The sequence below is a fragment of the Triturus cristatus genome, chromosome 5_2 (genome assembly GCF_964204655.1).
Source record: "Triturus cristatus chromosome 5_2, aTriCri1.1, whole genome shotgun sequence".
In the NCBI taxonomy this organism is placed as follows: Eukaryota; Metazoa; Chordata; class Amphibia; order Caudata; family Salamandridae; genus Triturus; species Triturus cristatus.
The window spans coordinates 488,203,671-488,230,824 of NC_140588.1; the positions used below are offsets into that span (position 1 = coordinate 488,203,671).

Consider the following 27,154-nt stretch of genomic DNA (forward strand, 5'->3'; position numbering starts at 1 on the left):
ATTAGCAGTGGTAAAGTGCCCAGAGTCATAAAACAGCCAACAACAGGTCAGAAAAAATATTTGGCAAAAAGTTCAGGGATGACCCTGCAAAAAGGGCCAAGTCCAACAGTTCTCATACAGGTTTGTATATGTTTAACTTTTAGAAAAGGATGTGTAGGCCTGAAATATATGGTTTATCATCTAAATCAGGAGTCTCCAAACTTTTCTATGATGGGGGGGGCTACTCATGTTCAATAAAAAAATGCTACTAATGTTGTTGTAATAGTCACCACTTCAGACAATGTTATATTGGTGGCCACCATATGCAAGATTATGAGCAGTGATCACCTCTGTTTATCAGGCATGGTTGCCACCAGTTATGTAAACAAACACTAGAAAACTCAATAGGACTCGCCCCTTTTCGTCTCTAATACATGCATTTTAATTCTGGTATATGTATATTAACTCGAGCAAAAGCTTCTAATTTTATAGGCTGGCTGCACATGATAGTTACTTATGGAGCTACCAGTAGCTCACCTGCTACCCGTTTGAGAAACCTGATCTAATGCTACATAATTTGCCTCATGAAGATGGGCAACTATCTGCTTCCAAAGGCTTGTATAATTCTAACAACCAGATGACTTTTGCTGCCTCCTTACTTCTTGTACATAATACTGTCTGTGTGTAAAATATACATTTTTTTTGTCCTCATTAAAGAAATGAAGTGAATGGTCCTAAAGCAGTACCATGGCACCCTCCTGCCTGCACCCAGTAGAGGGGATATGTAACCCTGTAGATCTTTTTCCACCTCCAGGGCTTTTAGAGACGCCAACCACATGACGCTTGGGAATGTCAAGGATAGTATCGAGTCCATAGTTTATACATAAACCATTTTCCCAGGAATTCACTTGCTTCATAATCATTGGGCTTTTATACGTGCTAGAAAGTTGCAAAACCCAAATTATTAGCCCAATAATCCCAAAGCCCACAAAACCTAGTACTTTTCTTTGCTTCACAACCCATATCCAACTTATGGATTCTTTTAACAGAGGGCACCCAATCTAACAACTTTGGTGAATTAGGTGATATCCAATTTAGACAGATTTCTCTTCTTGCCAGTAGAATTAAAACAAACCGTAATGAAGCTTGAAGATTTGACAGTTTAATAGTACTACTGTCTTCAGGTAAAATTCCAAAAATAATTAATACAAGGCTTACCTGAATTTCTTGGCCCATTACTTCTGAGATAATCTTACCAACTTGCCTCCAGAAGCCCTGGATCTGAGGACACTGCACAAACCTATCCACATCATCTGCGCTTCTCAGATTACATTTCACACAGAACTTCTCTCCGCCTCTTGAAAAGCCTCTTCTGGGTCCAATAGGCTCTGTGGAGCGTGAACAGATTTCTCCTCAATGATGCAGCCTTGACAACCTTCCACAAAATGCATATAGATACTTGCCAAAAAGATGAAATATCGCTGGAAGGCAGTTCTCTTCTCCAGGGCTCCTCCATAGGCAGCGGTGGCAGATCTCCTTTAATCAAAGTCCAGTACCATTTCACCACTTCTTTACTTTGGTGGCTCGGGACTAGAAATCTGCTATCCAGTTCTTCGTTACTAACTTCATTTTTACCCTGATGTGTAACCCAGCGGGAGAGTTGATAGAATTTGAATCTTGATAATTTTTTATTTGTTTGAATATTAAGCTCATCCCATGACAAGAGTTTGTTATCTCGCAATAATTGGCCCCATTTCTGAAATCCATTTTCCCATAAAGGGGCTGATAATCTGTCATTTAGGCATGCTGGAGTGCCTGGAGAGTTCCATATGGGAGCACTAGAACAGTAATATGGAATTTTAAGCAGCTTCTTCATGTGGAACCATAGTTCACAGGCCGACAGTATCACCTTCAATTTAATTTTTTTAAAGTATTTAGGGTGCCCAAATTTAAGAGGAAACCCATCGCCCCCCTGCGGTACATTATTAGAAATGGCTATGAGGCAAGGCGTGAAATGGGTGGAATCAAGAAGCAGAGATCTTATGTTCTTAAAAAGAAAAGCCCCGCTATAGAACCCAAAATCGGGGCTGGCTATTCCCCCAGCTGCTTTCTCGCATCTCAATTTCTTCCATGTGATCCTCACCCCTTTGTCAGCCCAGAGGAAACTATTAATATCTGTCTGCAACTTTTTTAAAGCGGCTGAACTAAATAGTGAAGGGATTGCATCAAAAATGAATGTCATTTTGGGGAGAACCGACATTTTGATAAGATTAGAGCGACCAAGAATTGACAATGGGAGATTTCACCAGGATTTCAGAAAGACTCAAATCTCCTACCTTTTAACATCTAAATTAACCTGGACCAAATCATTGATATTTTGTGTGATTTGAATACCTAAGTATCTTATTTGATGGTGTACTAGAGGTGAACTACATTGCCAATTCCATGTCATAATCTCGTTTTTTTTGTAAGTTGATTTGATAACCTGATATCTTCCCGAAATCTGTCAGGAGTTGTACCAATTTTGGCAGAATCGCTGGTGATTCTTTTGTAAAAATCATCAAATCATCGGCATACAGGGCTAACTTCTTCGACCATCCCCTATATTCAAATGGGACAAAGAAATCACCGGAACTAATGATTTGGGCCAGTGGTTCCAAGTACTGATCAAAGAGGAGAGGGGACAGGGGACAACCCTGCCTACTGCCTCGCTCTAAAGTAACTGAATTGGTTACGTTCCCATTAACTATATTCCTAGCTGTGGTAGTTTTATATATGTTCTTAATAGTTCTTAAGATATTTTCTCCTTAGCCAAACGCTTCAACTAGATGATATAAGCAGGACCAGTTCACCCGGTCAAAAGCTTTGGCCGCGTCAAATGCAAAGATGGTAAGTGGCAAGCTATTGGCTATGAGTGAAGTCATGCAGTTGGCGCCCTCTAATAAATCCCTTTTGATCCGGGTGAATTAATTTTCCAATTATACTATTCAATCTCCCTGCTATCATTTGCGCAAATATTTTATAATCGCAATTAGGCAGGGAGATGGGTCTATAAGACTCTATTTCTTTTTATCTTTGTTGGGTTTTAAGATCAGGGTAACGGCAGCCTCGTTCCATGAACTAGGGATTAGAGAATTAGTTGAGAAAATGCTGTCAAATAGTTTCTCTAAGAACGGGGCAAGCGTCTCATTAAGGGCAATATGAAACTCGTTAGGGATAGCATCTAGGCCTGCAGCACTGCCTCTTTTTAAGTTTTATTACAGTTCTAATTTTGGATAGTGATAGCTTCCTATTAAGTTGTTGAACCTGGTCTTCGGATAATGACTGTAAGGAGGCTTTTGCTAGGTAATGTTTAATTTGGGCGTCAGTAACTACTAGGTCTTCAGTATACAGATCTTTAAAAATAATTCAAACTCATTTTCACGTCTTGGCCCTATCTGAGAATATCTCCCCTGTTGCTACTAATATTGTTGTAATAGTCACCACTTCAGACAATGTTATATTAGTGGCCAACATATGCAAGATTATGAGCAGTGATCACCTCAGTTTATCAGGCATGGTTGCCACCAGTTATGTAAACAAACACAAACTCAATAGGACTCTCCCCTTTTCGTCTCTAATACATGCTTTTCGATTCTGGTATACGTATATTAACTCAAGCAAAAGGTTCTAATTTTATAGGCTGGCTGCACACAGGAAAGTTACTTATAGATAGTTGTGGAGCTACCAGTAGCTCACCTGCTACCCGTTTGAGACACCTGATCTAACACTACATAATTTGCCTCGTGAAGATGGGGAACTATCTGCTTCCAAAGACATGTATAATTCTAACAACCAGATGACTTTTGCTGTCTCCTGACCTCTTGTAAATAATTCTGTCTGTGTGTAAAATATACATTGTGAGAAGCTTAGGGTGAGCTTCATATAGCAATTGTTTGCTCGAGCTACTGCTCAAGTTTTGAGCACAGCATACATAGAGTGGGTCAGGTATTTAGCTCCCTTTACTCATTGCTTTGTTGGTAGTGTTATATCCATTTTAGTTCAACCCATTTACCAGCCATTCAGAATTTGAGACCGGAGTCACTTTGAGTGATGGCATTTTGCACTTTTACTGCACCCTCACGGACCAGGAAAAGGCAGGAAGGGCAGCCAAGTGAACTTCCACCTCGAAAACAACAACGACACTAACTCCACCACCCTGATTGCCAACCTCATACTCAAAACAGCTTGTGGCAACGCCAACCTACTCCGCCGGCCACACGCTGGATCCCATCTTCTCCGCAAGCTCCCACGTCTCCTTCAGCCACACCTCTGAACTCCACTGGACCGACCATCGCTGCATCCACTTCACCTTCCGGAAACCCACCACGCACCAACGCACCAAACAGATCCCCCTCACCGCTGCTGGAGCAAAGTCACTGAAGACCAACTAACCACCACCCTCGCCCGGAGCCCACCCACCGACCCGGACGCCGCCGCCAGCAACCTCAGACGCTGGATCGACGACTGCGCCAACACCCTCGCCCCGGTCAAGAACCCCTCCAACAGACGCTCCAACAGGAACGCCAGCTGGTACACCGCGGACCTCCAGACCTCCAAACAGAACTGCTGAAAATTGGAGAAGAAATGGCGCCACGAACAGACACAGGTGAACCTAATAACCCACAAAACGCCATGCTCCAACACCATCACCTCCTCAGATCCGCCAAAAAGACCTCCTTCAAAGACCGCCTCGACAGCAACGCACACAACAGCAAAGAGCTCTTCAACATTGTGAAAGAACTCTCCAACCCCAACGACATCCCACCATCGCAAGATCTGTGCAACTCCCTTGCCTCCTTCTTCCACCTTGATCGCAGACATCCACAACAGCTTCGATATCCAGACCACTACGACAGCCAACGACACCTCGGACTCCACAACCACCACCCACAGCGACCCCCCCCCCCCCCCCTGCTCGCATGGACTAACATCAACGACAATGAAACCATCAAAATCATGAGCACCATCCACTCCGGCTCCCCATCAGACCCATGCCCACACCACATCTTCAACAAAGCCAGCGCCACCATCGCACCCCACCTCCGCAAGGCCATCAACATCTCCTTCGAGACCGCAACCTTCCCAGAGCTGGAAGCACGCCGAAATCAACGCCTTGCTCAAGAAACCCAAGGGACCTCGAACGCCTGGGCCATCTCCCTGCTCCTGGCGAAGGTCATTGAGAAGACCGTCAACAAACTACTGACCCACTACCTCGAGGAGAACAACATCATGGACCCGTCCTAGTCTGGGTTCCGCAGCAACTACAGCACCGAAACTGCCCTCATCGCCGCCACCGACGACATCCGGGCTCTGCTGGACAATGGCGAGACCGCGGCCCTCATCCTCCTGGACCTCTCAGCCGCTTTCGGCGCTGTCTGCCACGGCACCCTGCCCACTCGCCTCCATGACGCAGGAATCCGCGGCCAAGCACTGGACTGGACCACCTCCTTCCTCTCCAACAGAACACAGAGCGTCCGCCTCCCCCCCCCCCCCACCCCCTTCCGATCCGAAGCATCCAAAATCATCTGCGGCGTACCCCAAGGATCATCCCTCAGCCTGACCCTGTTCAACATCTACATGGCCCCGCTCGCCCGCGTCGCCAGACTGCACGACCTCAACATCATCTCCTTTCGCCGACGACACACAGCTGATCCTTTCCCTCACCAAAGACCCTTGCACCGCCAAAACCAACCTCCATGAAGGACTGAAAGCCGTCGCTGAATGGATCAAGAACAGCCGTCTGAAACTGAACTCGGACAAGACGGAGGTCCTCATCCTCGGCTCCACCCCCTCAGCCTGGGACTCCTCCTGGTAGTCGACTGCCCTGGGCGCAGCACCGACACCCACCCACCAACCACGCACGCCACCTGGGATTCATCCTCGACTCAACACTCTCCATGACCAAGAAAGTTAACGCCATCTCATCCTCCTGTTTAAACATCCTCCGCATGCTTCGAAAGATCTACAGGTGGATCCCCACTGACACAAGAAGAATGGTCACCCAAGCTCTCATCAGCAGCAGACTGGACTACGGAAACGCCTTCTACGCAGGAGCCCCGGCCAAACTGCTGAAACGACTGCAACACATGCAGAACGCCTCCGCTCGCCTGATTCTTGACATCCCTCACCACAGCTGCATCACACCCCACCTGAGAATCCTGCACTGGCTTCCCTTCAACAAAAGGATCACTTTCAAGCTCCTCATCCATGCACACAAGGCACTCCACAACACCAGACCAACATACCTCAACAGACGACTCACCTTCTGCACCCCAAACAGCCAGCTCCGCAGACCTCGCCACCGCCCCCCGCATCCGAAGAACGACCACCGGCGGCAGATCGTTCTCCTACCTCGCCGCCAAGTCCTGGAACGCCCTCCCCATCCTCCTACGGCAGACCTTCTGACCTTCAGGAGGCTACTCAAGACCTGGCTGTTCGAGTAGTAGCAGCACCCCCTCCCTCCCCCGCCACCCCCACAGCGCCTTACGGGTGAGTAGCGCGCTCTATAAATGCCTTGATTGATTGAAGACATAGGAATTCGTTTCCAGCGTATGCAATGCAGAAAGGACCACGGTATGTGCACCCACACAGTGAGGGCAGAGAAAGGAATGTGATCCCTAATTAAGGCAGACTAGACCAGTATTGTTTATATAGATTGCCACTGAAGGGGAGCCTGTGGTGCTTTCATGACGGCCTACATGCCTGCCAGGAGCTAAAAAAACAGAAAAGCAGCAGCAGCAGAATACTCTCAAAACTATTAATGCAGAAGAGCTGTTTCCCTTTCCATTTTTTGAGCACTCAGTTGCCCGTGGTGGCTATGTTAGCAGCCTCTTTCGCCTCCCAGTGCCGAACAGCATAGGCCTTTCCGAACCACCTCATCTGAGATCACCTTTTTGCTGTGCCCTGTATGCACAGATTGTTCTTGTGTGCTGTCCATAGGTGCTTAATTCCCAGGCAGCCACAGCAGCAGACTTCAAATGACATGTATGTTAGGAAGCCAAAGACTCCAGCTTTTGGCAGGTCCACATTTAATTCCTCCGTGCAAATGATAGGTTGAGAGCCTTGGAACAGTACTCCCCACACAGCAAATTCAGCTTCATTAATGTTGTTTCATGCAGGAATCACGCATTATGTGCTTCATTTCTTATGATAACTAGCAGAATGGAAAGAAGCTATCTTATTTTAAGCATATTTAATTAATGGTTAATTACAAGGACCATGCCTAATATAAGAACTACCTTTGGTAGTGTTTTGTGTAAGGCTGGACGGTAGACTCTGCTCTGCGGACGAAGTTCACAGAGTTTGTGCCGCTCAGCACTCCGATTGAAAGGCAGAGTTCAGCAAAAACGCCACCTATGCTGCTTTTCGGAGTTTACCCCAGCGCTCACTGCTCACCCGACAACTGCTGTGCACTGTCTCCTTAAAAAAAAAAAAAAAAAAAAAAATGCCAGTTCCACACATGAGCATGGTCACTTCATTTATCTTCAGCACACTTGACTGTCCAACCAGGTCATTATAGCTGATCAGCACTCGACCCAGCCTCGCCCCCTCCCGGGCACCTCTTTATCTTCATTCAGAGTGGCTTGCTCACCTGAAAGTGGTTGCCCTCGCCGGGCCTTCCTTTGACTTCATTCTGGTCACCATGGATCTCTGATTGGCCCCTTTTTAGTACCTGCTCTGGCCAGCCCCGCCGCATAATGTCCTTGCCTTGAATGGTGTTCCCGCTGCTGCTGGTGGCGTGTGCACTGCGGTGGAAGGTGAGTGTGCACAGGACTGCAAAAAGGGTATATTTGTAAGTGCCCGCCTTCTGTTGGAATTTGCTATGATTATAGAAGGCGTGTGAACGACAGAACAGCCAAGAGAAGAGGCTATGACAAGTTGTTGCCTGATGCTGCGGAGCGGGATGTCTATGCAGGGTCTTAGCTAGCAGCAGTGCAGGAGGCGCAGTGTCACCGGGGTGAAGCAGATTTAGGGGCCAATTATGGTTCGGTTTTACTTCTGCACTGGCTGACAGTGAGGTCAATTTTAATTACTTGCTCTTGAGCCCATGAATCAACTTCATATCCTGACTAGAGGTGGCCGAGCAATACTCCGCTGGTGCGCGGAACTCCAGAAATCCATTGAGTTTTTCGGTAACTCGGTGGAATTCCGCGAAGTAAACTCCGCGAGCTCCGCCCACCCTTAGTTTTGTGCAGCACTAGGCATCCTGCAACTGTTTACCTCAGTGGGTGGGGAAGGTAGGAGGGTTAACTCCTACAAGACCTATATCTACAAAACACAGAGAAATCAAATGAAGACACTTGTTGTATTTCTGAGATGATTCAATATCTGATCTTCAATAAAAGTAAGTCATGAGACTGATAGTTGATATAATCAGATGTGTTATGGTGTGATTGATACTTTTTGCCTCCGTAAGGCCTCTCAATTTGTCAACATCTTTCCAGCTCGTAGTGGGACAGAGATCCTTGTGTTATCAGGGCTTACTGAAATTGACTAACACTTGTGAGATTTGGAGGCTTTTTATAGGAATATACTGTCCTCAAAGATGTCAGAACATCTGTTTGTTTGTGATGTTTTATGTGACACCGCAAGTATGGGCATGAGCACTGCATTTGGGGCAACTTGTGGTTGCAGTGTCAGTCATAACTGGCAAATCTCAGTAGTTTGTAGAGTGAAAATTATAACCATAACCCCCCTTCGTCTGATGCTTTGGAGGTTATATGTATTACACAGAGATTCCCTGTCTATTTATGTGGCGAAAGAGGATAAACAATATAAATTATAACCATGTAATGTGGCCATGAGTTGCCATCTAGGGGTTCTTGAGACATCGTGAATAACAAGATTAAAACCTGAGTGATTTATAAATGCCACCAGAACCCAGAGATGGATATATAATGCCACATAGGTAACCTGTTATTTTTTCTGTTTTTCTTGTTTGTTTTGGCATAGATAGCAAAAACAACAGTTTTATTTTTCAAATTGGGAAATAGATGGATATGTTTACGAATAACAGAAAGCAAAATACTGGACTGTACTGTTATATTGCCTGTTGTAACAACAAGAGACCAATGTTTGATTGTATAGGTAATAATGTAGAGTTTTGGAAAATATTGTGACTTAGTCGCCCAAAAGTTGAGCATCCTGTTTTTAATTGTTTCAGATTTCCATGTCTGACTCATTTGTATAGTTTGTTACAAATAAGCGAACCAAATAAATTAGATTAATCAAAACAATGTGTGCTAAAATGTTTAGTAGAAAAATATCTTTATATGCCGTGGCAACCTTCAAACTTGCAACTAAAGAGCAATTGTTTACCCTGTAGATTACGGATTTAAATCTAGAATAGTAAATGTTCAACTCTAATCCAGTCATTTCACAATGTTTGAAAATAACCAAATTTTCTCCTCTTTTTCAGCTGCCTTTGCCGGAGTTTTGCATTGGTAAGGTTCTGTTTGATTACTGTTCGTAATACAATAAGTATTTATAGCCCAGTTATTGGTTAAAACCAAACACTTGTAAGAGCGTAAAACATAATTTGGTCCTCGTACTGTAAAACCTAATTCCAGTTTGTACACACTGAACACGCCTTCTGTTTCTTTTGTTACTCTCTCCTCCTCCATCTTGTTGCTCTCTCCTCCTCCATCATCCTCTCCTAAGAGTTCGTTTTCAAAATCTGGTGTCCATTCGAGGAGTAAAAAGTGATTATGTTTAAGGAAAAGTAAATATCTTGGAGACGTTAATTCAAACGTGCAAATAGAAAACTAGAACTGTGATTCAAAATAATTGTGCAAAAAAGAACCCTAGAGTATTGTTTGTCTAGAAATGTGACTTATTTTACATGGTGTGGTCTAAAGTAAAACGAATGTAATGATGTTGACGGGACAAAAATTTAATCCATCCCTTGCTGGAACATATATGCCCTCTAGAAGATACTCCCTGATCTATTTCGGTGGGAAAAAAAATGCTTTTGTTAAAAAGTGAAAAATGCTTGTTGTACTAGACTCTTCCCTCCTTAGTAGAAGCCCCTTTGTTAGTTCAAGTACTACCACTTCCTCCCACCGATTTTATTCTTTAGCAGTTGTGTTGCAAAAGATTTGTTACATCGACTACTGTAAGATGCCTTCTTGATCTAGAATCTCTGAAGTTCCAGTGTTTAAAATTTGTAAGTGTTAAAGAAACACACACTAGACTTCTTTCATGGGAAATAAAAGAGTTGGGAGCTCCAGATGGTCCACTGATCCAAACAATATTCGACCATGACCCATAAAAGAGTTCAGTGTCCAACCCCAATTTGGTCACACTACGGAACACAGCAATTATTAAAGTTGCAGTTCTTTTCTCGACCCCACAGTGCTAAAATAAAATCTTCAGTTTGTGATGCTGGTATGTTGCTTTAAGGTCAAGAAATACAAATAAATATTTTCTGCTTGCTGGCTGTCTTGGTCCAAACACCTCAGTTCCTATTTCAGTGCCCATGTGTATGTTATTTAAATTTAATATAGTGCACAACTCACCTTTGGTCATCTCGGCGCTGCAACCGGTTTAACAAGCATCAGCAGAATGAGGAATCAAGGAATTTAAAATAGGTCGGTTATCCAATTTCCTGAATTTGCAGTAGTTCGCACAAGTGAGAACGTGTAGCGGGAGCTTGTTCCAAAAAAAGGGGGAGAGTTAAGAGAAAGCTCTCCCCCCGCATCTTGTTAAGCGAATGTGGGGGGGTGGACACAGTAGGGCTTTATCACACGATCTTAAGCTTCTGCTGGGTATGTACAGTTTTATCTGTGTCCTTTGCCTCTTAGAGCATTGTAAGTGAGAGAGCAGATTGTGAAAATGCACCTTTATTTTCACTGTCAGCCAGTGCAGCTCCTTTAACAATGGGGCAGAAGAGGTGCCAGGAGGAAGATTGAGAACAAGCCTGACTGCCGTGTTTTGGACTACCTGTAATTTGGCTACCAGCGTCTCATTTGCTGCCGCCAGAAGAGCATTGCCCTAGTTTAATCTGCTTACTGCTAGGGCTTGTACTAACATTCTTCTGGCAGGTGTAGGGAGGTACGGAAATATTCTGCGCAGAAGACTTGTATTCTGCTAACATAAATGTGTGGTGGCCAGATGGTGATCTTTCATCGTGAGAGCTTGGTCGATTTTCATACCAAGATTCTTAACAGATTGTTTGGGCATAGGGATAGACCCCAGTTGGAGAGGCCATCACTCATCTGACCAGACAGAGGAGGCCTTGCCGAGCAGCATAATCTGCTACCGCAACAACAAGTCCTATTGGGCTTCTCCCTCATCCAGATTTATGAAATAATGTTTATAGTGCAATTGTGTTTAAAACAAAAAATAATAATTTTTACCCTAACTCCAAATATGCGAAATGTAAAGATGCAGATTGGTCCATCCAATTGTGTTCATGTATGACAAAGTTCAATTTAGCTTTACTACCTGCTGTAGTGGGCTATACCGGCCATGAAAGGCCCGAGCTGAGGGTGAGGGCCTTTAACAAGGGTGGGCCTTTAATTGCTGGTAAACCCCAGCTACGGTGAGCTATAAAGCTATCAGAACATTCTGCCCCATGAGGGCAGAATATTCTAATTAAAAACACAAAGGCCTCTCGGAGCCCGAGGGAGTTGAAATCCCCCTCGAACTCTGAAGCCTTTGTTTCACAGCTCTGGCTGTGAATGTTCTACAGCTAACAGCCTGCGCAGGGACACAGCTGTTAGCTGTTGAACATTCACAGCAAGAGTCGTGAACATGGACTGAAGTCAGCCCCTCGTTCTTCCTGGCTTAGCTGAACTGCTTTTTGTAGTTCATACAAGCCAAGGCGACCCAGGAGCTGAGCAGCATTCTCCCCTCCCTCTAGCTGAAGCTCTAATGACACTGAGCTACAGGAGGAGGGAAGGGTGAAGTTTGCGTGTGTCCTCCTGCGTGGCCTCTGATTTTCGGTTTCATCTGCCTAAATAGTATATTTTCAAGACGCAGTGGAAAGAGAAAGGCAGATGCTGTGTAATACGACATTGAAATGTTGAGAGCAGTGGGACTATACCAGTTCATTTAGGTCTCTGTTGCTCTTTAGTCTGCAGTGGAGCTCTCAACATTTCAATGTTCTAAGTAAGTATAGCCTCTGTATGCTTTCCCACTATAAGAACAGGATCTGTGAGTTTGATTTTGTTTGCTCCTTGATTTGTTTGTGTACACTAGAGTCCTGCCCTGATTGTCACACTTTCACTGTTAAGGGGCTCGTTGTCTTAGAGGGTGAGCTAGTAGTAGTAGGATTTCGGACCACAAGTTCTTAATTCTAGACATTTAATTTCATAATTGCTATTTCAATATGTTCAATACTTACCATAGCAAATGGAAGTTCCTGTCCAGTTTCTCTCGTATGTTGTAATTGCTAGAGGGCTAGGCCTATTCGCATGATGTCTAATATACCTTTTGAATGTATACCTCAAACAGCAATAACAGTGACCTTTCCAGTGCATTGCTTTAGCTTTCATGTATCCATTTGTGAAAAACTCTACTTAGTACATTGCTAGCATTGTAACATTCCTAAAGACTTTCTCCTAGCATTGTAACATTCCTAAAGACTTTCTCCATCCAAGTTTGCTCTTTATACTTTTCAGTACCTGCCATAGCTTTTGTATTGATTTTTCACCTTCCGATTTATCACTTAGTCATTCAGTGTTGTTTCAAATAACAGAAAGGACCTCTATGCTGCCAAATGTTTTCAACAGATGATCGCTGCTGCATAAATGCTAGAGTTTCTTTCCATAGAAAAGACCTCCTACAGACTTCCAACATATATTTTTTTCTACTCCCTCCAGGCTCTTATGACGTTGCTTTTCTTCTAAGGCCATCCTTATTCCCATGATCCCGGATGGCTACTGTTTTTATGCTCTATAACAGTGTTTCCCAAACTGGGGTCCGAGGACCCCCAGGGGTCCGTGGCACATTCCCAGAGGGTCCGCAGGCAGCAGTTTTAAAAGCACTGCAAAGTTCCTTGTAAAATTAGCAGTTTTCAAGCAACTATAAAAGTGTCAAGAAAATGCCAGTGATTAATGTACCTGCTGGCTGGAGAGAGATGAGAGTTTTGTCTTGTGGCAGCTTTGACTTATCTAATGTGACACAGAGGGTTAATATACCTACTGCAAAGAATGTGTACAATGCATTTTAAAAAACAGTATTTTATGCACCTAGGTCAGTGGGCTAATGATTTTGTCACAGAGATTCTTTTATCTCTGTGCAATTCATAATGGACAATCGTAATCTAGCACAGTGTCCTATAAACTGTCAAAGAGCTGCTTGCAAACTGCATGGTAAAAGTTAGCAACATATGTTTATTCCCAGTCTATCATTATCCTGATGCTGCTATGTTCCCACTTCCTGCACATGAACAATTTTGTAATGCCTTTTTGTCACTTCTATGTGTGCTGCCTAATGCAGCACACATGAAAGTTACAAAATGTAATTTTTATTAAAGATTGTTTATGTGCAGGAAGGGTCACCATCCTGCACATAAACAACCAAAGGTGTTTTGCTTTTTCCGTTGGAAAAAGCAACAAGCATTTGCAATGCAATAGGTCTCGCATTTACGTGAGTTTAAGTTATTGGCATTGTAAATAACAATGCCTTTTTTCTTTTTTTTTTTTTTTAAACGGAAACAAAAATAAAAGGCATTGTCATTTGCAATGTCAATAGCTCAAACTCACGTAAATGCGAGACCTATTGCATTGCAAATGCTTGTTGTATTGAGGAGGAATGTTGTGTGGCTCCAGTGATGTAACTTGAGCGACCAGGATTAGTCGATAATGCAATAATGTAGCAGGGGTCTGGAAGGGCAGCCACTGTTGGTAATATGAAAAGTGGTATTGTCTTCTTGATCACGTGCACAAATTAATAAATACTCCCAGGCTGTGGGCGGTGTCGGTGTGAAGGAAGAACCCAGGCCGGGGACGAGTTAACACCACCCCACGTCTCCTGGTCTCATTCCAAGGCCCTGTCAGCACTGGGTCCAGTTCCGACCTACGCTGCCTGCTGCCGGCAGTCCAAACATAACAGGGGTAACTCGGGCTGGCAAACCAGCACCCAGGCTGATGTATATTTCCGAACTGTAGCGACCTTAAAACCTATTGTGGATATGTTAACACCCACGGCTTCTGCTAACACCTTGTATCTGTGTAAAAACATTGCCACAAGGGGGACTTCCCGCTCTGCACATCGTCTCTGTGATTTCGTATTTTCCTACTTTTGAGCGGAGATAGATAATGGCTCAAATCTGTATTTTTCTATACATTAGCATCTCAGCAGGGAGCCAAGCCCCTCCTTCAAGGCGCGTTCTGCAGATGTTCAAACTACGTCGATCAGGTGAAACGTACACTTTGACTGGATCTCGGCTGTGGGATCTGTAATAGCCTTCTTTTGCGCATGTCGACTTCCCCACTGAAGTTCTGTTCGGTACTCCCTCTGTTACATGCAAATTCGAAGAACGGTGCTTTGAAACAGCTTTAAATTCCCGGTAGCTTAAACTGAGAACATAAAAGGGCAAGCGCTTCCCCAAAGCTGAAGGGCATGAAAGCGCTACGTTCATCAATCCGAAATGAAATACAGAAATGAGCAGCTCTGCAATCAGTGATGTCAATTTGTGACAGATCAGTGAAGGATCTGTAGGGCCGTAGAGTCAGCCAGGAGTTGCACACGGCAAAACTCCCCGCCTGCGACGTCCCTATCACTTTGCATCCTCTAATACCAAAAGGTGAGCGGGTGTTAAGTGAAACATGGGCTGTGCAGGCCTACAATGGCTTTAGCTGGCTTCCCCGAAGAGTGACATGGGCCCCCCAGTGGCACATCAGAGCCGGGCGCCATGATGGCATCATCTGCCCACGCTGTCAGCCGTGGACTGGCAGGCCGGCCGGGGGATGTAGACTGATACTGCGAGCCCTCACCCCGGCCCCCGCCGAGAGCCATGACAGACAGGCGGCTCCCCGCGCAGGAGGAGGCCTGGCAGCCCCTCTGACAGACATGTCAAGCGTCTGCTTAACACATCCCGGTCAACGCCTGCAATGATCCTTGTCTCTTTGAAGACTGCGACTCGATTTAACAGGAAGGGGGTGGCAAATGGTGAGCACTTTCGCGGCCGCTTTGATGTCCTCAGTGGCCGCGCTGCTCACTGAGGACATCAAAGCGGCCGCGAAAGTGATCAGGCAGTGCTTTTCAGGCTGCCAAATGGTGCGCGTGCCCAGCGCACATGCACTGTATTTGGAGGCCTGAAAAGCACTAGTTTGCACTTCCAGATCACCCTTTTACAAAAGCTCTCGCGAGAGCAGCGCTAAAGCACTGGCTCAGGCGAGACCTAAAAACGAGGAGAAATAAGGCATTTCGCCAAGTTAAGACCAGGTTTTTCATGGTCTTAATTCTGGTGCGGTCTCCTATTTAAGCAGACCTTGTAAATAGAGGGCAGCATCAAAATCAATAGTTGTTGGAGTGAAACGCCCACTGCAACTCCCACTGGCCACCTTTTTCACACTAAGCATTGCGTGAAAGGTCCTTATTTACAAGGCAGCGTTAATCCACAATAAGTGACTTAACGCTGCCTTGTAAATAAGGCAAAGCCCCTATTGCCACAGGAACATCGCAAAAAGTTATGTTCCCATGGCGATTGGGACTTGTAAATATGCCCCTAAAATCCTTAGTAATTTGAGTATTTGTTTTGTGTGCACACGTTTGTTTATATTTTTTTCGAATTACTGTTTTAATGTTTGAAATTTAAATCCTACAAATTGCTTGGGGGTCCCCGGCTTCCAGTGGTGACTCAATGGGGGTCCTCAGGAGTCAAAAGTGTGGGAACCACTGCTCTATAAGAATGTAATTAATCCACAAGAATTGCAGTTAAGCCTTTTTGAAATCGCAAACTATACAGCCCGTACCGTATTTATATATGTGAAGAGATGTAAAACCATTGTAATATGAGCACTTATGAAGTACTGTTTTACTTTAAAAAAAATAATGGGATGAGAATATAGTACTAAAAACAGACTAAAACTCATCTACCAGCAGTAATGGATCCTAATGACATTAGTGCAAAAATATCCTGCTTACTCCGTCACACATGGGCAATATAATAGTGAACAGCTCATTGGCACCAGGAACTCTCAGTTTTGCATAGAAGAAGGCAACCATAGCCTGATTCCAATAAATATACTCATTAGACTACCAACTAACTTCCATCATTGCTCTAGCTTCGTAAGATCGTTAAAGTTTTCGAAAGCCTACTTATCGATCAGCACCAAATCTTGGGCATTCACCAATCGGGCTGCCATATATAACGTGGTACCAACACCTCTGGAAAATATCTGGGATAAGATCTTGCATTGAGCTGATCAATGAGCGATTTCCCTTCTTATGCCAGAGCTTTTGGCGGCCTTCAGTACATGGGCCAAGCTTGAGCTATTTCATGTAATGATCAGGGTGGGAGCTGACTGTTGTGGATGTGCATACCCCTTCAAAGGCGCCACCACATTAGGATAGGCCTCACGTCTCCTCGGGAGCCAAGGAGGACATTGTCTGTATAAGGAGCATGTGATGGTGTTTTGTGCTTTTAAAGCTAAAATGGGGCACCCAAATCGACCTTCTACTGTTAATTATTCTGTAACGGTTCTGGACAGTAATCCCTTTCACTCATAGCAGAGCATCAAGCTTGAATTGTGTAGACCCATATTTCTCACAACCTATCCTTTTTTACACAAACTGACTCCACATTGCTTCAACCCTCCTACTATGCCCTTATCCTCTACACCCATCCAAGAACTTGCCCATTCATCCAGCCCCCTACCCAGGCACTCGCTCAACCATACATCCATTCATCATGCACCTACTGACCCATCCACGCATTAAGGTACCCATTGAGCAAAGGGTAGGTAGAAGGTGCTGTGCATTCCATCATCTTTTTTTGGATGGACTTTATTGTGTTGTTTCTTAGAGGTGGACTAGATTTTTGCAAGTTTGTAAATGGAGTGAGAGTAAAGGTATGGGTGTGATAAACCTAAATGTTGAACATTAGGTGTTTTCCTTCTGATCCTGGTTGGTCTGCCCTTTCTAATGGCCGAGGAGCAACCGTGTACTTTACGGCTGAGCTAGTAGGCATTGTTCTTTGGGTGGATAATTGGCTGCGTGTGGGTGTTAGTCTATTGTTCGTACGAGAGGAGTCTTTCCAGGGCTTAGAGATTGAAGTTTGAATGGTTTATGAAGGAAGTTGGGGTTAGCATTCAACTTTGTCACTAGGAAAGGAAACTTGTCAAATTCCTCAAAACGTTCTGAATTCTGTTGCAAAACCGTTTTTTTCTCACTGGCGTGACTAACCATTGCTACCGTATCATTGTTTGCTGTTGAGGATCTCGGTGTTGTGGTTGGTGACTGTTTTGTTATTCACACTAGCTACTGATTCTTGGTTGTTGACCTTCAGATTTCGTGCATTAGTTCTCCTTTGAATTTTACTCTTAAGTGTCCGAGAGTCAGTGAAGTCTCTTAAAATGAGACATACAAGTAATCTGCTTCTTACTCTTTCTATTGTTATGGCTGTATGATACTGTATCTTCTACAAGTGGACAATGCATTACCCAAGACCCACCTGCATCAGCACAGGATTGTTGTAGAATATTTTGATCGTACGTTTATTTTAGCAACTGTAAGACAACTTACATGTTCACCTATTAAAGAGACGTATAAAAGACCAGAACAGTTGTTGCCATTTCTTTGCTCTTGAAAGTAAAAACCAGCACGGTTGATCAAGTATTCAGATTCACGTGCATCTGCTGGAAATACATTAATATAAGGAAAGGCAGTTTGTACGTGGCATTTATTGACTTGAGGGCTGCCTTTGACCTTGTACCACGTAAATTGTTGTGGTCTACCCTTGAGAATATGGCGGTCCCTAGCAAGTTACTTAAAGAACTTATTAGACTACACACAGGGAATTATGCTAAAGTTCGATGGGGGAAGGGAGGCGAAACCTCAAAAGCTATTCCAGTAGGACGGGGGTGTACGCCAAGGCTGTGTGCTGGCGCCTACACTCTTTAAATTATACGTTAATGATATACCTACTTACCTAAGAGACTGTAAACATGATTCCCCGAAATTAGGAGATGAGGCGATCACGGCATTACTTTTTGCCGATGATACAATTCTCATCTCACAGACTCCAAAGGGTCTGCAAAACTTAGTGAATTCCTTTAATAATTACTGTGTGGGGAAGGGGTTAGAAATAAATTTATCTAAAACAAAATATATGTCCATAAATCCCCAGAAGTCCTTTAGGAAGAACCTGGCCTTAAACAACCAAAAATTGGAGTATGTGGAGAGCTTTAATTATCTAGGAATTATGCTGGATAGTATGCCTTCTTGGAAGGGGCAATTGGAAAAAAGTAAACTAATTTTAAAACAAAATTCAATGCCTATTCTAAAGGTCCACGGCAGTAATCACTCTAAAGCTATTACGCCGGCACTCGAATTATTTAAAGCGAAGGCTCAATCAGCGGCACTTTATGGCGCTGAAGTATGGGGGCATTCTTGTAAAAGCAACTTCGAGAAGGAAGAAAATTATTTTATACGTAGGTTGCTTAAAATACCAATTAGAACCCCCATAGTTCCAGTGTTTATGGATATTAACTTCAAAAGGACAGACTACCAAGCCATACTAAGGCCACTATTGTACTGGGTTAGGTTATGGACAACTCCGGAGTTGAGTGACTATAAGAGTGGACTGATAGAAATAATCCGGATGGATGGGTTTAAGAAGATTGTGTGGTTGAAGAACATTTCTCAGTGGTTTACCAGGCTAGGGTTCTCCCACTTTTGGGAAGAACCTCAGAACATGACACCACCCTTCAAAAAGCTTGTGAAGTCTACTTTCTGGACATATATCAATGGCGAACCACTTTCTAGTTCAACACTAGGCACATTGACCCAGAGATTTTTGATCATAAAGGATATTCCTGAATTTGAACAATTCATGGACGAGATAAGATTACCTTTAGCAAAAACACTATATTTTCAATTTAGATATGGGGTCTTACAGACTTCTGCAAATACTTGTAGGTGGGGGGGGCAAGGAGGGTAGTGGGCTGTGTACCCTTTGTTCTCAAAAAGCAAAAGAAGATGATGCCCATCTATTGCTTTTCTGCCCAGCCTATAAAAAATCAAGGGACCGTTGGATCAAACCCTTATGCAAAAACATGGGGATTAGGTCCTATAAAGAGGCAGAACGTATACTCAAATCAAATACCTCGCAACTAGTAGTGTTTTGTATAAGCAGGTTCCTATTTAATGTGTACCTCATAAGGAAACAGACAGGTTGCAAGTTGTAATGCACAGATGCGGGTTGCACCCTTCCCTGGCCTGGTTAGCTATTACGAATTGCACTGATTCCTCCATTTTTAATATGCTTTTAGAAGTTTTAAAACAAAATCTGGCTTTTTTAATTAAATTATGATGTATGTCTTTGTTTTTAAAGCTGTAAATTGCATAACCGAGATGTGATTAATTGTGGTTTGTCCTCCGTATGTATTATCTTGAAGATTTGGTCTGCGTATCTGTATCTATATGTTGGAACCGTTTTATGTATTCTTGCTTTTATGGCTATATAAGCCGAAATAAAGCTTAAAGAAAGAAAGAAAAACTTTGTCACCTGTAGTTACCGTTAATAATGTGGTCTCATATTATTATTAAAACTAAAGTATCGCCGATATCATGACACCTATGATTTTATTTTGTGGTGAGACCTGTTTATTTTATCCCCAGTCATATTCACCTATTTTATTATAAGGTACATTGGCTTTTTTTCTTTATTTACCCAAGTGGTGTCGTATTCCCTCGTAAACATCTTACTCCTTGTACTTGGAGGCTGCAACTATGTCTTGGTCAGATGTGATATTAATTTTCAAAAACAGGTAAATGGAGTTCTCTTTCAGTTTTAAGGATACATTAACAAATGTGTGTAGACTTCTCTTCCCAGGCACCAGCAGGAGGTATCATTGGAATAATTCACATTTACAATATTGTGAAGAGAAGTTTATAGCATATGTTTTATTTTGAAATATTTGAAAAGCACAGTCTAGGTAAATTGACACCTTCCTGCTTTAGGCCCCTGTAATTACACCCTGTAGCAATAGACCTCTTCATTGTCAGAACATGTAAGTTTAGCCATATGACTGATAAATCTTTGAAAGAAAGGTTTCAGCAGTTTTAAGTGTATTTGTTGGTTCTTCTTGATGTTTCTTTTACTTATTTCCTTATTGCAGTTATATTGATTTCTCTGTCCTTTTTCAAGATGTCATTCATATCCTCTTTGGGAAACCTTTTAAAGATTAGGTAGAAACAGTTGTGCTTTTTTTTCATGTATAGTATATGAAGAATATACGTTTTGTTTTAACGGAGTTTGTCGTATGATAATACAATATGATAATGCCATATAATAATGTATTCACTACCCAAGCACCCTTAACGTCAATTACCCGTCAAAGGTGTAGAGCCACTTGACAATGAGATACCCAACATTTTAACTTTCATTGAAGTCAATGATGTTTACAGCAGAACCAATGAAGCATCTGAGTGTGTCAGCAAAGATATGTTCTTAATCCATCGGTTCGCACAGCAGACTTATGCATCAGCCATGATTCAGTTTTTGAATCAACTTACTCTGTATGCTAGTTCAGGTGCTTGTGCACTGCACTTTGTACTTTTATAATATGCACTTATAAGAAAAATGTAAAGGGACTTAGATTTGAATAATATTAACCATCGAGTTAAACAATATAGTAATATTTCAAAACGTTAAAAAAAAAAGTGTACTTATCAGAGTGGTTTGACAAACAATATTTAACCCAATTTATCAGTAATTCCTGTATTTTAACTAGTTATTTTTTCTGTATTGTACAGAAAACCCACAATGTACTTTTATGCTTTCATTGAAAATACACACCAAAGTGTTTCATATAAAAATTGCCCTGTTGAAATAACCAGCAGAAATCCTTCCATCTATCCCAGAGGTGAAAGTGCTGCACCTGCATTTGTATGCTTGAAGCTCTAGGGAAGTATAGAGTTTCTCTTGGAGTCTGCATTTCTGGCATTCAGTTTTGTGTTATTGTCTCCAGTGGAATTTGGGAGGTTGATATCAGATTAAAAATAGTATTACATTTTGAAAGTGGAGCCTTTTGTCACCCCGATAGTCCAGTATCAACCCATCATAGTTAAACAAGGTTAATAATTGTTGTAGACTCTAAATGTGAGTAATATGACATCTACCCGCATTATCAGTATCTTGTTTCACTATCTCGGCTCCCTAATTGAATCCGATAATTTCACATCACAGCTGTGATCCGTTTGGGAGTGCAGACGCTCCTGAATCATTGTATTTTATGAAAAAAATGTATACCCTTTGCAAGATGAATCTATGAATCTTTTGACGCATTATTTTTCTAGCTAGTCTTTAAGTTTGAAATTATTGTATTGTGATTCCACTAATTATTTGTACTTAACATTATATGATAAAATTTCAATTTTCTTCAGAGGCTTTGCATTGATCCATTAGTTACCGCAATGTCCTTCCACCCAATAAATGTAATTGTGCATCTTTTTCCCATCTCCCTTGGCCCCTAACTCCTGTTTGCTCTCACCTACTAGATTCTCTTTAAAGCACATTGAAGAAGTTCTTCCAACTGGCACAATGTACCATGTGGGAGAAGTTCATATGTTGATGTATTTTAGATATCTGGTATTCATTAATTGCTCAGAAGCTCTCAGCTTGATCTTATTTCGATATCTGCTATTGCTTATTTCTGAAAAGGAACCGTTCCAGAGTCTCCTATTTTAGACCATACACATCTTACTCTTTCAGAAAAAGCCAGCCTAATTAATTCCGCCGAATACAGTGAATAGACCATTCACTACTACTTTCAGCAACTTTTAGAGAAATAATCCACCCATACATAACTGAAGTTTTTAGGTTCTGTTGACTTGCTTGTACTGATGGTTCTGTTCCTCTAGCATCCTAGCACCATGATGCATTTTGCGGACTTTGAGTTTTATAAATATGACAAATAAACTGCTAGGATGAAGTGAAATGCTGAGCAAAACATTATTTCCTTTGAATCTTGGTTGTTTGGGCCTTCATTGAAAAAAATATATAAAATGAGAAAACCCACCCTCCCATGGGGAAGTGATAGGTGCACTTACAAGCATTTCATAAACTATGAAGAATTGTGTGGTCTGCATAGTAACTGATGGCAAAAACTATACTGTGGGAATTTAGTTTGCAAACTTTTGAAGGTATTTAATTTTCATATATTCCGTTGCTGGAAATTAACATTAATCCTACACTCAAAGGTGCTTTTAATTTACTTTATGTATTTTTAGTTTTTTGTGTATTTTGTTATTTGTCTGGAAAATAATTAACAGTTTGAGGACCCCGAATTGACTAATTACAGTTAAACATTGAAGAAAAAGTAAGGAGCGAAGGCAGAGGAGATTTTGATGAAAGTCTAAATAGGAAGAGAGTGAAGAGAGAAGGATTCTATCTACAGAAATATAGAATTATAACATATGTAAATATGCACATTGTAAGAGAAGATATAGTTTTGCCAGTGGACACATGTTATTATAATGTTCACAAGTTAAAAGGGTCCATTTGAGGATGGATGCACAGTCCCACATGTCGGAAATTGTTTCCTAATCTTGTCAACATAGAATGACCTATTGCATACAATGTCACAGTCGCTCATTTCAGTGATCACCAGAGCGATCCAAACAGAGTAGCTTCTCTAGAGTAGATTCACCTGAGTTTGTATGTAAAGTGTTTGCTATTGTGTTCCTTATGAGAATGAATAAATTAAGCTTGGTTATTTGGTCAAGCAAGATGTTATGTGTTTTGCTGCACCAAAAGAAAATGTATATTTTCTCAATGACAGTAAGATGAATTACCCCTTCTTCTAAGCTAACTTCGCAAGTTTGGATTTTCCTCTACTTATACCCCCTATTTTAATATACCTCTACATCATTTTTGTTAATGAACCTAAAAATTCACCTCAAAGTGATAAGGAAGCGTGCTGCCTCTGACCACACCTTCTCTTTGCTGTAGTGATGGTCACTAGCTCCCAAGAATAAAGCTAACCTGGCCATATCGCCGAACCGTAATGCTTTGTCAGTGGAGTTTTTGGACGGGTGTGCCGCTCTTTTTGTATAATCATCTGTGGAATTATGTGATGATGATCAACACCATGTCTACAAACATATTGAATCCTCCCCCTTCATTGTTCTTCGAGCAGACTGAGGAGGCATTTGAATATTTGGGTCTAATGGTTTAATCCATTCTCATTTATGTCTTTGAATTGAATGTTAAACTTGTAGGCGCTTAAAGAAAACCGACGTCGACAACTATTTATTGGTTTGGTAGACTAACCGGCTCTAATGATATATTTCAGAAAAAGTACTCAGTAGGCTCTTATGACGTATAGATCGACCCATATCTTGTGCATAAGGCAGCAATGTTAAGGGAAATGCCCCTTCAAGGTTTGTACAATGCTCACCAGTGTAGGGGTTAAATGTCTGTTCTCCCAATTTCAGTTTCTTTTTTACCATGTTGCAGATCACAGTAACTAAGTCTTAATTTCAATGAGCAGTGTATTATATTGTGGCACCACTCTGTATTCCAGTGGAACACATTGGCAAACTCAGAAAACACGAAGGGCCTAATTACGAGTTTGGCAGTCGAGCCCACCGTCCACTGCTACACCAGCGGTCCGACCACCCTATTGAGAGTTGGGCAGTCGGACTGTAATTGGACCGCTGGCTCTGCCAGGGAACTACTCTTCCCTGGTGGTGGCGCGGCAATCAGGGCCATTGTAAAATGCTGGCGCTGCAGCACTGCCATGCATATTACAAGTTTCAGGACCCCCAGAGTTTTCATGGAGGTCTTTTCTTTGTGAAAAAGCTGGTAGTGCTGAAGCAAAGGCTGGTCTAGCAGGGTCCCCTGTGCCCCCTCAGCCTGGGAATACATGTGTGATGGGCACATGTGCACCCCTGTGTGCATGCCCCAGTTCCTGCATGGCATGGACTTTACAGTCCATGCCATGCAATAACCTGTGTGGTGTTCTCAATTTCGGTGTCTTTTTCAAAGGCACCGCTGTGGGGACCTCCACGCCACCTCCCTCCAGACCACAAAATTACTTGTGGGCTGGTGGCAGTGACTGTTGGCAGTGCACGAGCATAGTGGTGGCGGGCCGCCCACCCCCGCACCCCCAAAAGTCGTAATTGGGCCCTGAATTGTTACTGAAAAACTTGTGGCAGTGCTATTTTGAATAGACTTTTTATTTGGTCTTCTTTGGGGAATGTGGATTGGCAGAGAATAATGCAGCCCTCTTGAGATATACATGTTCTGTTTTTCCCGTGGCTATTCTTGATGTTACTGTAAGGGTCAAAACAAATCTCATTTATAACCCATAGTAAAGGTACACATCAAGACTTCCACTAGAAAAGAAAATTTGCAAGAAATTGCTCTTTTTGTGAAGAAAGGTTTGCAAATGGCAGTCCTAGTCTTCAAGCTATAAAGTTCTAATTTAATTTACAGTACAATTTAGCATCACTCTTTCTAAAATTCAAAGTTCTTGTCAAATACATTTTACCCGCCCTCACTACATCGAGAAGGCATTCATCATCCGAGGAAGAGGGAGGTACAGGTAGAAAAGTTTCCAGAGACCTGTGGAACACCAAGTGTACCTTAGGGTTAAACCAAGGACTCCCATCTCTTAACAATATGATTCAAGAACACCTTAAGGTAAGGGGGTTATAACACAAGAAGTCTTCTTGCAGGAACAATGGCAACCAAAAGACTACCTTTAAGGGCAAAAACTTTAGAAAAATCCTCCGATTGAGGTTAAAAGGTAGGACCCTGTGAAGTTGTCAATTCCAAACGAAGGTCCCAAGGTGAGATTGCATCTTTTACCTTGGGTCTCAACAGTTCAAAATCTTTAAGCAATGTAGAAACCCAGCCTTCAGCTTCAGAAAGAGCACACCAAGGAGAACTGAATGCCTTAATTGCAGCCCAGTGAACTCTAAGGGAAACACAGAACAGGAGAAAAAAACGATAGTTTACACCAGTTAGAAAGGAGGCCCAGTAATGAACCCAATACTTTCTAGTGCGCAACCAGAATGTATTCTTACATGGCCTGAGACAAACCTAGCGTTCTAAGCCCTTCCCTCTAAACTTGCAAGCCGCTAATCTCAACCTCTGGAGACATTGAAGATGTATTACAGGTGGAGGAAGAAACTACATCTGGACTATTAACCTATCCATTAGCAGGGGAAATCGTTTTCTTCAAGACCAAAACGGACAAACCAAAATCACCTCTGACTCGGATTCCTTTCTAAAAGACAAGAAATCGGAGGAAATGCATTAGCCCCTATGGCCTGAGGGTAGCGGAACCTTGAAAAATACCTATGAAGAAGAGCTACAACTAGTCTGCAAAAGAGTTTTATTGAGTAGTTGCCAAATCTCTAACAAATCATTTGGACTACTCCCTTCTTAATACTCCAATTTTGGGATGAAGGCGAGAATGCTGTTCAGGATGTCTCCCTCCCTATTTTCCTCCCATGAATATGAATTGTTCTTAGAGATAACATTGCTCTCTGTCCAGTCTATTATTCTCCGTACCAGTGCATTAACTAATGGTTTTGAGTTGCTTGTTCAGATACGGCATTACTATTGCATTTTCCATTCTCACCAGTACATTGTCCTGAAAGATCTTGTATTTGAACTTCTGGAAAGCCTACCACACTGTTATGAGCTCTCTCCAGTTAGAATTATGGAAAATTTAGTCGGCCATCCAAACTTCCTGGGTTTAGTGAGGGCCGAGCACCGCATCCAATCCCTTAATGCTGCCAATCTTTGTACCTCCACTGGCTGAGTGTAAAGAGCTCCCCCCACCCCCAAACCCTCCTCTCCAGATTGTCCGGGGAGAAACTCCTACTGGAGTTGCACTCTCAAAGACTGACTTTCAGGAAGAAGAACCTTGAACTTGTTGGAAGCTGGTAGCCAGTGCTAAAGAATGTGGAGTTCCTGAGGACCCAGTAACATATGGCCCAAAAGGAACAACAAATTGTGAAGCTTCCTAAAAGAAAAACGTATACAACAGCCTAATGCGGATTGGTTTAGGCAGAGAACCTTCTGCAAGAACTGAAAACAATACTTAACATGTCTCCCTGTGCTCGCAGGGATTCTTTTGCAGATGCTTCATCACTCTTTAAAAGATTTGTCAGCCTGTGAACCAGATCCCACCTCCTCGCCTCTGGAAGGCAGGCAAATCACAAATGAGTCCGGAACCAAGCTCCAAATTATGCTAGGCTCTGTGAGGTTTTTAGATTTCAATTTCTTGAAATTGATCAGAAACCTGCACATTGTATGGGTTCCTTGTACCTTCACAATGTCCAGCGTCCATTTCAAAACGCATTTTGAAATCAGGAGAAGATGGTCCACACTGGCATGGATCTGAATATTTATTTTGCCGAGGATTGCAACTACAGGAAGTATAGAGTCCTTGTTCTCCTTTTAATAGCTAAAGCCGGAGTCTCCAACGAGTATCTCAAGAGCTACTGGTTGCTCTCCAGCTATCTGTAAGTAGCTCTCCTGTCTGCAGCCCGGTCTACTACTATAGGAGCTTTTGCTTGGTAGAAAAAGTGTATATTTAAGACATTATTTTCAGAACTCATGAGATGTTTGGCGAAAAATGGTTGGATTTCCAAATTATCTCTAAAGGTATTACTTGAGTGATAAATCAAATGGTGATGCTTGTGGCTCATATTAATAACTTCGTGCCAGGGGCACCACAGCTGCTGCTGCTATTTACTTCCCATTTAGAGGTATTCCAAATTGATAATGCTTTTTTATTTTACTGCTGTCAACCTTGCTTGATGCAGTCACTGCTGACAGTCTTGGAATGGGTGGTCACTATTACATCACTAATATAAGTAACCCAGAATTCATTGACCATAAGTTACTCTTCTTGCCGAAAAGGTTAGATACACCTGTGTGCCGGACTGTTTTCTTTAAGTTTTATTCGTGAGAGGTGCTTGATAAGGTTACTGTGGTGGG

At 42.6% G+C, this 27,154-nt stretch overlaps 1 protein-coding gene across 1 annotated transcript in view; it reads left to right on the forward strand.

Annotated features, from left to right (window-relative positions):
- The window catches only part of DPY19L1 (dpy-19 like C-mannosyltransferase 1), a 519,970-nt gene that overhangs the window by 37,177 nt on the left and 455,639 nt on the right, over positions 1-27,154 (forward strand). The window contains exon 2 of the mRNA XM_085607487.1: positions 9,440-9,464. Within this exon, the coding sequence (XP_085463613.1) occupies positions 9,440-9,464 (25 nt within the window). The remainder of the gene's footprint in view (positions 1-9,439; positions 9,465-27,154) is intronic.